General features: G+C 38.1%; 1 protein-coding gene across 2 annotated transcripts; it reads right to left on the bottom strand.

Annotated features, from left to right (window-relative positions):
- Positions 1 to 984: 984 nt before the first annotated feature.
- Positions 985 to 5,358, bottom strand: LOC136226926 (uncharacterized). Of its 2 annotated transcripts, none has more exons than XM_066015613.1 (2): positions 5,230 to 5,358; positions 985 to 5,090 (listed from the first exon to the last, which is right to left on the bottom strand). In XM_066015613.1, exon 2 carries the CDS (start codon positions 5,026 to 5,028, stop codon positions 1,228 to 1,230), a length of 3,801 nt encoding a protein of 1,266 aa, XP_065871685.1. In that variant the 5' UTR covers positions 5,029 to 5,090; positions 5,230 to 5,358; the 3' UTR covers positions 985 to 1,227. The 2 variants fall into 2 exon arrangements, with proteins under 2 accessions (XP_065871685.1, XP_065871686.1); XM_066015614.1 differs by having other exon boundaries at positions 985 to 5,082; positions 5,230 to 5,336.
- Between the last annotated feature and the right edge of the window lie 6,832 nt (positions 5,359 to 12,190).

A 12,190-nucleotide genomic window follows, 5' to 3' on the forward strand; every position in this document is an offset into this window, starting at 1 on the left:
AAAGCAGACGCATGGGTGTTGCCAATAACAACGATGTCAAAACGAATTACCGTGTCATAATATTATATAATCTATGTGTCATAATCATATTATGTAATCTATATGTTTTTCGTAACGTAAATACGTATCAAACGGATAGTGTCATTTAACATGGAATTAGCTGATCCAATGTCATCTCCGTTTTGCTGAAAGAAAGCAACAGAGGAAAATCCCCTCTTACATTTTGGAACACAGCTTCTGGCCAAGCACCATACTGATTCCCTGAACTGCTCAATATCAGAACAATGGAACAACCAACAATGTTCATCACAAACTGATTAAAATTGTATCAGTCATCATTCATCAAATATTTTAACAGATAAGAGAAATATGTTTGGTAAATTCATCAGAAGATAGAGATAAATCACCAGAGCATATCATGTTCTTGGTTCTCGACCAGAACACAAAAAGACATGTCAGTTAACAAAGGTAGCATTCCCTGAACTGAAGATACACACCTCTGCACTGAAATGCCACGAGTCAGACAAAAAGACTGCTAACCACAAAACAAGACAACATGAAAGTACTTCAACCCTTGTGATAATTAGAAGTAGCAATTTCTGACGCGACAACACAGAATTAGAGAGAGAGCCCAACTGACACGACATGATTGACACGATTATCATCTTTTTACATTTATATCATATAAGAGTCTTGACACAATACCATAAATTACCACCTCTAATCATAATGTGAAGTTCAAATCAACATTCACCGTCATTGACAAATGCAAATCAGAGAACAAAGCTAATCACCCAGAGCATGAATTATTCCATCAGTATTGTTCAACTAACCATTTCAGTGATTACCGTCCACAATAGCACAGTGAATTTTGCTGTAATATCACAGTGAATTTTGCTGTAATATTGCAGGAATAGTTGTAGGAGCTTAAACGCCAACTAGCAAAATCACGAGAAAAAAGAAGGAATTAAAAAAACCCAAGCATCTATAAATACACATATGAATGCCAAATCGATTGAAAACAAGCTCAATTTCATAAGAAGTACTACTACACTGTTTAACTATGTAGAAGAAATTCAAGTACTTCAAAAGATATAAAGATTAACCCAATCAAACGAGTGTGTAGGTGTAAACAGATTATAACTGAGGAAGAAAAAAGATTGCCTAACATCTGTTCTAAGAAAACTTCCCTGGTTCTTCATTGTTAACTATAACAAAACTGCAACTTCAAACGAACATCGCCAACTCAGGTCTACTGTATACGTTACTGTGTTCATCCTCCAGAGCAGGATACGCTGCCACAAGAGCATCTTGTGCTCCAATATACAGTGAGTTGTATATCTTCCAGTACACTTCTCTGACCTTCCGAGCAGGATGAAATAGCCCCTGGAGACAATAGTTTAACACGACAGCAGCACCTAAGGCCACCCTCATTCCTTCAATTGCTTCCATTACAGCATTTATAACATGAGGTGAAGTCTCAAAGATATTTGGCCACACATAGTTAAGTAAGTGGACTAGAGCATCCTCGCAACCTAATCCAGCAACCCCTAAAGCCATGTGCTTGACAGCAGAAGCCGCAGTCTGCCTGTGAACTAAGTCTCTGTCCATGAGAGCATCTTCAAGTAATGGTGTCACTGCGTAGATATAGTCTTTACCCATTTCACCAATGTACTCAAACAGGAAAGATAGAGATTTCAAGACACCGTTCTGCACATTGAGCTCTGGAACACGATACTCGTTCATCAAGGCTGGCAGGACAGTGAAAGGAGAACAGGTTTCTGCAACAATAGCAATTGCAACAGTAGTGCAAACACGATTCTGGCGCTCCTGAACCTTCAAATTGTTTAGCAAGGTTGCCAAGACATCTTGAGGTCCAATGGCTTTGGCAATATAACCGAAAGTGTTCACAGTAGCTCTCCGGATACCCTTCTTGTGTGCCTTAAGCATCTCCAACAGTTCAAAACAGATTCTCATCCACTCCCTAGCTGGAACAAACTCAGCCCCACGATCAGCAATACGACCAACAAGATCAATACAATTTTCCTGGACCTTTTCATGCCTATTTTTCAAAATGGGTGTCAACCTCGGAAGCAAATCTTTGATAGGAGGAGTCATTTTTGTCATACCAATAACATTGACAATAGCCTTGAGAGCTCCTAGAATCGATCCAAGAACTTCTGGGTACTCTTCTCCCAAGTACTCATACAACACAACACCAAGATGACCCATCAGCTGTTCCTCTTGACACTGCTTCATGACAACAGCAATCCTGGAAATTAGATCTGCTGCTTGTTGTCTCACTTTGGCACTTTTGTTGTTTAAACGCCACTTTATGGTACCACAAATCTGTGGAAGATAAGGTTTCACCCTCTGTCCAAGAGCATTCACAACTGCACCAAAACCATTCAGCATCACATTGGCATCATCGCTAGTCTGCTCTTGGAAAGCATAAAGAATGCCATCAATCAAAAGCTCTTCCAACCTAGCATCAATATCAGATGCACCTAAGTTTGCAACAACTTTTTCAATTGTTTCCATCACCATCCGCCTGTATGGTTCACTTTCGTCTTTAAGATCCTCTACAATTCGTCCCACAATATCTTTGACACCAACTTTGTTGGCAATTTCCACAGTTGTATCTACAAGTTGTCTATAGTTTCTCCTATCCAGTGCCATCCTTCTAACCCAGAAATTCCTAAAGAACTCAGGAAGGATATCAGAACGAATATAGTCAGATTCCACACCTTCAGTACTCACACACTGCTTGACCACTTTGAGTACAATTTTCTTCATTTCTTCATCAGGAGATTGAAACTCACGGATTAAGATAAACATCACTTCCTTGGTGTAGTAACTGGCATATATAGCATCCATGAGAGGAATAATAAAGCCAATTGCCTTTAAGAATGCAGCCAAGACCTTGCCACGATGTGACCTAATACCCTTCCACAATGGCTTCAAGACAGAGTCAAAGCTCTCAATACCATAAGGAGCAGCAGCCTCGGCAAGAGCTGCCAAGGACAAGGCAGTGATAGTCCTCACTTTTTGGTTTTCATCATTGAGACCATGTTCAATGATTTCCACAAGAGACCTCAAATGAGGCAGAACAGCACAACCAATCAAAATGGCAATCTGTTGAACAATCTTGATTCCAGTATGGCGAGCTTGCCACGATTTTTTACTCTGGCACACAGCTTTCAGAAAAGGTAAAAGTGCTGGAATCCCCAAAGCTGAAGCAACAACACTAAAAGCTCTAGCAGTCGTGTTCCTAACATACTCATCAATGTTATCAATATCAGGACGCATTGCTGCAATCATAGTAGCCAAACCAGCTGCTTTACTCAAATTAGAGATGATCTCTCTCCCTTCAACACGGGCATAATAGTCCTCATCAATCAGCAATGGTTCAATCACAACAAGAATCTTGTGCACATATGGCCTGACCAACTCATCTAACTTATACAAAACCCTATCAATTACCTTAACCAAAAGATGCCTCTCCTGATCCTCCAAAGTTGGCTGCATAAGAAGTGGCAAAATTCGGTTAAACAATGGTCCAGCACCAAATTCTCTCGCCTTATCAGTCAACTGCCTCAAAGCAGTCTTTCTCTGAGGAGGTGTCCCATTCTTGACCTTCAGCAAGAGCTTCATAATTTTCCTTTCTTTCTGCTCATCAGGTGACAACTCCTCTTCATCATCTTCATTCAATAATGCTCCAAAGTACTGATAGTCCTCTGGCTTCATAAACGGCAATCCTCCAGGAACTTCTTTTGGCACATCAAACTGCTGTCCCCTATTATCTTCAGGAATGGAATACAATGGAGTGCCCAATGGTGTTGGTGTTGCCAGTAACTTCCTTGCAGGTGTTCGAATAGGTACATATGATGCTGGTGGCTCCAAAACTTTGTAACCATCCTGAGGAAACATAGCATCCAGCTCCTCATCAGTCAAGGGCCTGTTTCTCTCCTCAATATCCTTCTCCCATCTCAACAAATTATATTGTTCAGGGGTCATTGCACCCCGCATATTAATGGCATTTGGAGTTGGAGTAGCCAAATCAACTCCACCGACGGGAGTAATTCCAGGAGTGTAAGCAGCTGCTGGAGTAGCCCCTGCCATTGGTGTGGCACTTCCCATTGTAGCCGGTGTCTCATCCCAACGTGATCTCTGTCTTTTTGGAGTCGGAGTGACCAGCCCCTTAGGAGTGGCATCCCAAGTAACACCTGCGGGAGTAGCCCCTGGAGTAGCCCCACCAGCAGGAGTAGCATCTGAATCTGCTACCCTTCCAGGTGTAGGCGTTTCATCCCATCTATTCCTTCTCCCTGCAGCGGGGGTTGCATCGCCCACTCTACCAGGAGTAGGGGTTGCATCCCATCTTCCAATGCCAGGAGTGGAATCTGGCAAATCCCAATCTGAACCACTCTTTGGCTTTTTAGCAGCACTTCCATCATCCTTGTCCTGTGATTGATCCCACCTATTCCTCCTCTTTGGTGCAGAATCCTTAGCTGCAACAGCAGCACTCTCCTTTCCCTCTTTTACAGCCTCTTCTTCCTCCTTTTTCTTTTTGGCAATCAACCTCAATGTCTCCTCCTTTTCCCTCTTCAAAGCCTCCTCCCTCATCACATCTGCATAAGTCCTCACTGAAGCATCAGGCGTCTTTTCTCCAGCAGCAAAAGCATCATGCCTATCAGGAGAAATCACCCTATTCAACCTCCTCCTCCTATAATCATCCTCACGGTCAATAATCTTCGACGGCTTCTTGAAGCCACTATCCTCCATCTCATCCGCACCACGAGGCATCTCTTTAAGAAGAGATTTCGGTGCAGTATAAGAAGCAAGCTTTCGTGCAACTTCATTATCACCAACATCCATTTCGTCCTCATCATTCACCGGAATCGAGGTGACGTAGGATTCCTTGTCAGACCCTCCATAAAGATCTTTATCGAAGGTAAGGGAGGTTAGGGAGGCAAGCTGCTGCTCCATTTTTCTGCGCTCTTCTTGTGTTTTGGCTATTTCTGGATCCATAGCTGATTTGAAATCGATTCAATTCGTTGCTTTTTTTTCCCTGCTGCAGATAATCTAAAACCCTAAAAAGCAAAATATTAAAAAAAAAATGAAAAAATGAAAGACAAATGAGAATTTCTACAAGAAAAGAGTATGAAAAATTGAAAATGGCAGTGACACACTAGTGGATTAACAGAACATATAAGAAATTGAGCAACTGACCTGAATTTGATGTCCTTGGCTTTTCCTCTTGGGGAAGAGACTATTAGAAGATTATCGGATTTTAGTTAGCTTTGTATTTAGAAGTCAGTTGATGGGCGGAGCGAACCGACTTGAACAAGCAAAAGTCGGTTTTCTTGTGGGCCGGGTATTTTAATGGCCGGGGCTAATTTGAGAATGATTGGGTGAAAATTGAATTATTATAAATGTTATTTTTTTTTTGAAGCGATAAATGTTAAAATTATTTAATGATATTTTTTTTTCTACCAAAAAAATATTTATTTTTCTTTTTTTAAGAGGTTGGAGGGTAATTAATGATATAGTTTTTTTTTAATCAAAACGATATTTGTTGTATTAATTATCATTATTATCTAGTCTGTACATAACACCGAGCGTAAAAACTCAGGAATACTAAATGATATAAAAGGATTAGTAATGGAACGTGAATGATGTGTTAAAATATGGGTCGCCTCGTTCGCTAATCGTGAAACATAAATCATAAAAAAAACCATGATTATTGTTGAGTAGAAACTGAATGTCCCCAATGACACACTCGAATTCGGACAAATCCCGTTTATTATATTGAACTGCATCCACAACACTTTTGACATCAACCTCAAAACTGACTTTGGTAAAATGGCACAAGATCATCCACTCCAAACTTCGCCTTAGTGCTACCGCCTCGGCCAGTCTCAATGGAATTAGTCCTGCTGTCACCCCACTTCTGCACCTCCAAAATCTACCGTCGAGTTCATTAACACCGCACTTGCCACAATCAATTCTTCTATCACAAAAACCGCAGCGTCAATGTTGCATTCAAAATGACCTGCAAGCAACACCGACCATTGTTGGACCCCACTACATGCAGCAGCCCGCTGCTCCAGCAACCCATCAACTGGGTTACGGCTAGCCTCCCGCGCACTTCGTCATGAACCGTGATGAGTCCGCCACGGCTTCCCTTGGTAGTCGAAAGCTTCCATTCCATAACAATTGGTTTCTTTAACCCCAAATCTTCCAAAGGACAACCACATACTTGCTAGCCTTCTCCCGATTGACAATGGCACATACATTTAGAACGCACTCTTCGATCCATTCCTACTCAGCACCCGGTGCCATCAATCCCGCCTTAAAGACAACACAACGTAGCATATGAACAGCCCGAAAACAAGTGTCAAGCATTTCAACATCCGTTAAACATATTAAACAGTTGTTCTCCGTGCAAACACGACGAGACATCAACCTTGTCCGAAATGGAAGCAAACACGCGCCCAATTTCCACATGAAGATTTTTATCTTATGCGCCACATCAAGATCCCACAAACGGACCCATCCCCCCTTCTATCGATACCCGCTCAGTTCCTTTCCAACAGACGGTAGCTTGTCTTTACTTAATACACCCCATCCTTGAGGAAATGCCAAATTATTTTATGGGTTAATTACAAATAACTACCATATGGTTTGGCCGATTTGCAGACTGGTACCTATGGTATTTTTTTTTCAAACGCAACCATGTGATTTATAAAATTTTGCAAACGCAATTCTGTGGTTTGTAAATTTTTCATTTGAGTTCACTTTGTCAGAATTTGGTCGATAACGACCTCAAAATGAAAAACTTTCAGAGTTAAATGATATTTTAAGCAACTTTAATTCTTCAACTTTTTAGGTTTGAGGTCATGTAGGTGTTGTTTTTTATGAGATAGAAATATATTGTTTAGAGAGAGAAAACTTCAAAAATGATGATTTTGAAAAATTAAAAATATGATTCCATAGTAAGTATGATCCTAAACAACTTTAATTCTTCAAAATTTTCATTTTGAGGTCGTTATCGCTCAAATTTGACAAAGTAAAAAAACATATAAAATTTTGCAACCACAAAGTTGTGTTTGCAAAAAAAAAAAAAAAAAACAAAGGCATTGGTCTGCAAATCGGTCAAACCACATGGTAGTTATTTGTAATTAACCCTTATTTTATCAATCAGATTTGACACAGAAATAACCATGTTAAGGATTGATTCCGCCTCTCGCGCACAAAACCAATCACGGACTAGCTATCAATTCCACAACTGCGTTCCAAGAATAAGTAAATCCTCAAACACGGCATGTTGATTCGGTGTCGATGCCACCGTCTCCGCCACCCGCGACTCATCCGACAGGATCCACGGGTCCGATCAGACCCTCACCGTACTACTGTTTCCAGCATGCCAATGGACACCATTACGAAGCAAATCAATTGAGCTCCACAAGCAGCTCCAGATATAGCTAGGATTATTGCCCAATCTGGAGGATAGAAAAGATACATTGGAAAAATATTTTTCTTTGAATAAACGACTTACCAATGTGTTAGGGCTTTCAATAAACTTCCATCCCTATTTACCCAAAAGAGCAAGATTAAAATCTCGGAGATCCCAAACCCCCAAACTCAACTTCTCCCAGCTACACCAATGGATGTTCTTCTTCCCATTTCCCTTTGTATCCCACCAAAAAAAATTCATCATGCGTTGTAGTTCATTAATTATTGATCTGGGTAGTAAGAAGGTATTCATACGGAAAGTAGGAAAAAGCTTGAGCAACTGAGCAAAGTAGTATCTCCTTCCCTCCATTAGATAAAAAAAAATGAAAGGTCCAGCTACTGAACCGTTTTGCCAACCTCTCCTTCAAAAAAACCAAAAATTTACTTCTTGCTCCTCCCAATTAGCAAAGGTAGCCCGATGTATCAAGCGGGTTGGTCACACCTAGAACTTGACTATCTTCGCCCCTTTATATTATTATGATTAATGAACAATTTAACCTAATATCAGATGACTCGCACAATCTTAAGTCATCCCTAAAATAATAAATAAATTTGAAAAATAAAATAATAATTAATAATAATTTACAACTTTGGAAAAAGGGGCAATTTTAGAATTACATAATTTAAATAAATAATCCTGCAAATTAAACTTAATTTGTGTCTTGTATTTGACGTGAAATATGGAAGTTGGATCCATCACATATGCTGAATGTATACATTGGATTGGATCCACAATTTCACAATTTCACATGATATATCACATAATCACACTTTATACAAAATATGACAAACAACTTTATACAAAATGTGACAAAAATGGGATAATAGGATATAGGGACATAATATTAAAAAATATATATATATAGGGACATAACCAGCTTTAAAAATAAAAAAAATTGAATTTTCTAGATAGTATAGTCGGTTGGTTATAAAATAAGTTTAGGAAAATTTACATATAAATTTATTTTTAAAAAACTATTCATAATTATATCAATTTTAAATTATATCAAATTAATAAATTATTATATTTAATATATTTTAAAAATTAAAGTTTATAAATTAGAGTCTAAGATGTCTAGGTTTAGAATTTATGAATTAAGATATGGAAGACGAGAGTTCCAAAAAAATATTGCTGGACCTTTGCAAATCTGCTCCGACAAGGAATCACAACTGAGGGAGCATGTCAGGTATGTAACTTTCAATCTGAAAACTTCTTCCACGTCCTTGTGAAGTGCAGGGAAGCGAAAGAGGTATGGAAAGCGGCGGATCTGCCTATCCGGCTCGATAAAATTACAACGATGGATGGAAGCGACTGGTTACAGTCTTGCCTGCAATTACTAAATCCGGAAGACTTCCGAAAAGCGCTGATCATAATCTGGTGGATTTGGTTCCGTAGGAACCAATTCGTGCATGAGAAAAAATGGACCTGCTCGACAACCTTGCTTGAGAAAGCTGCTGATTATATCCGCAGTTTGGACAGTATCCATCAAAGCTCTCAGGGTGGTAGTCCTAGCAGTTCAGATCTTCGACCTACGAAAGTGTGGTATCCACCCCAGAACGGTGTCGTGAAAATAAATTGCGATGCTAAATTTGGGGATAATGGCCGTACGTGTAGGGCAGGTCTAATTGCTAGGGATTCCGAGGGCTTGGTCATGGCAACTGCGGGGATTCCTTTAGCGGCGTGCAGCACTGTGGAAGAGGCAGAATTGCTAGCAGTAACGGAAGCTTTGATATTTGCTAGAGACTGCAGCTTCAATAGGATCGTCGTGGAATCAGACGCAAAAGGGGTGATTGAGGCACTTCAATCCCAAAGATCCACAGAATCCGCATTGTTATTTATGTACGACGATGTTTCAGCTTGGAGTATCATTTTTAATTACTGTTCCTTTTCTTTTGTGCATTGTGAGGGGAATAGTGCTGCGCACTCGCTTGCTCATTGGGCTAGTAATTTCGATACCCCTATTATTCTCATCGAAAATTGTCCGTCTTCGATCTGGCCAATAGTATATAATGACTCAATTATTCATTTTAATTAATGCATTACAAGTTTAATAAAAAAAAATAGTAGCATATTAAAAATGAAGTTTGATCTAGTCATAATTATTTATGATATTTATGTAGAAAGCCTAATTACTAGTTTATAGATCTGTTGACCCATCTTGTGCACTTTTACATTGGATTTGAACATATAATGACATTCTTAGTTCGGTCCGAATCCGTACATAAAATGGATTGAATTTATTTTATCTCAAAAATCCAAACCCAACCATCAACCTAATAATGATAAATCATACTTTTTTTTTTATGAGATATCTATTTTTGGCCTAAATCATACGCATCCCCCTGAACTTGTCACTTTTAGTCATTTTGTCCCCTGAACTTACGGGACAACCCATTTGCCCCTTCAACTATTCAAAAGTGGTATTAGCAACCCCCTGTTTTCATTAGAACGGAAAAAATTATGACATTTCTTATTGCAAGCACCAAAGTCATAATAAAAATGGTTGAGCACTACTAAAACAAGCTGCAAATGAGGTTAGTATAGACAGTACACAAGTTCTTTTTGTAAAAATTGCATATATGGTTATGCACTACTAAAACAAGCTGCAAATGAGGTTACATATATGCAGGCTGGTTCCAATACTTCCATGAACACTTGTACTAATGTTAGAATTTCATTTTGTTTCCGTTACAATGAAAATAGGGGGTTGCTAATACCACTTTTAAATAGTTGAGGGGGCAAATAGGTCGTCCCGTAAGTTCAAATGACAAAATGACCAAAATTGACAAGTTCAGGAGGCTGCATATGGTTTAGGCCTCTATTTTTTTTAATACAACCCAATACTAATATTATTGTATAAATATATTAAAAGTATCAAATTGTTTTAATTTGCTCTCTATGTATACTCTTTGTAAAAAGAAAAAAAAAATCAGAAACTAGCTCAATTAAATTTAAAATGTTGAATTAAATATAGAAAGTAATAACTTTTTTTCATCAGTCGTCTATTATCAAACATAAATGACATAAATTCATGATGTAATTGTAAATAAATATGAGGTGGGTGGACTGAGCCGACGTAGGAAATTAATTTTTAAATTTAACCCAATCCAACCCTAGCTCCATACATGAACATGTTGGGCTAAGCTTAAATATAGTAATTAAGTGTAAGATTCGGTTAGGTTAAGTTCAAACCCAACCTACTCAACTCGGCAAACTACACTCACCAAGAATAGGACTTCTAAAAAGCCTTACCAATGAAAAATAAAAATAAGACAACTTTGTTCTTTACACTAATTATTTTCTAACATGTATCTCATTTTTTACTAGTTGGATTCATTTCACCCGAATCTATTCCATAGAATTTTTTTTCTTTTTGAATATCAAAACAATTTTTAAGCACTATAAAATAATTTTACAATGATATAGATTCTTTTGAAAAAAAACTTCACTAAATTAAGTTTGAAACCAATACATCGATAAGGAAAAGATGTGGATAACAGACACAGAAACTACCGTCTTAGCTAAGCAATGAGATGCAAAATTTGTTGAATGCTTGATATAAGAGATTGACACGTTATCTAACTCTTTAATGAAATTGACACAACACACGTCTGAACCACATCGGCCAAATATGATAAATAATGAGCCGATTTATTAATGGCTTAAACAACCGAAAGACAATCCGATTGAACTACTACATTACTTCTACCTGACAAATGATAGTACTTTCCGAATCGTTATTACCTCTTTCCATCTCGCATTAGCGAACACATGGTCTAACCTCTCTTCAATTCATCGGTGTGAGTCTTTCCCAACTTCCCAAGTAAGCGGATGTCCTCGCATCTCCATGCTATTTAATCCACAGTCTGTTATTGCTGCCCGAAATCCTTCGAAAAGCTAATTAGGATGTCGACTGCCTCCTCATTTATCTGTAACTGCACATAAGACCATTAAAGTCTCTATCACAACATCAAGCCTGCTCGGATTGGTTAAATAGTGATCTTAACAAATCTCATGACTCACGCCTCTTATCTCTCTCAGGATAGCCATAAAAACTGGCAAATCACCACGACAAGATATGATTCAATGAAATTTGAACATCTACAAAATTTTGAAACGAGGATATACCAATTACTGATACTGAGGACACCTATAATAAGGGTAAATCTCATCCATAACCTATACTATCCACTACGAAACAATTACCCAAAACCAAATTTTTTACTTACTCTGCAAATTATTTTCTTTTTTTTTACTATTGGCTCCATGAAAAAAGACGAGCAATGGTTTGTGGGTATATACCAAGTCCTGAAGAACATTAATTGTAACTTGTAAGTGTATTGTCCAATCCACGACAGTTTTTTTCTTAAATATATTATAATCCCCAGCGGAATCACCACTTAAAGTGAGGAAACATGTTAAGAGAAAAAACAAAACTTCGCTATTAATTTTAAATTGTTATTTCAATGATATTGATTTTAATTCAACTCAAATACACTTTTAATTTTAAAAGACTTCAAATTTACGTAAAAGATACACTGATTTTATTTTTATTTTTAAAAACATTAAAAAGTGTAGGTTGGACCTTTAAGCTCCAAAACACTTAAAGATTGTTCCTTTATACTCCTCTCTCTTTATAAGACTAGTCAAAGCATTTTAGCAACAATAAAACCA

The sequence above is a fragment of the Euphorbia lathyris genome, chromosome 4 (genome assembly GCF_963576675.1).
Source record: "Euphorbia lathyris chromosome 4, ddEupLath1.1, whole genome shotgun sequence".
In the NCBI taxonomy this organism is placed as follows: Eukaryota; Viridiplantae; Streptophyta; class Magnoliopsida; order Malpighiales; family Euphorbiaceae; genus Euphorbia; species Euphorbia lathyris.

Coding starts and splice junctions, on each gene's coding strand:
- LOC136226926 (XM_066015613.1), bottom strand. CDS start 5,028: ATGGATCCAGAAATAGCCAAAACACAAGAAGAGCGCAGAAAAATGGAG.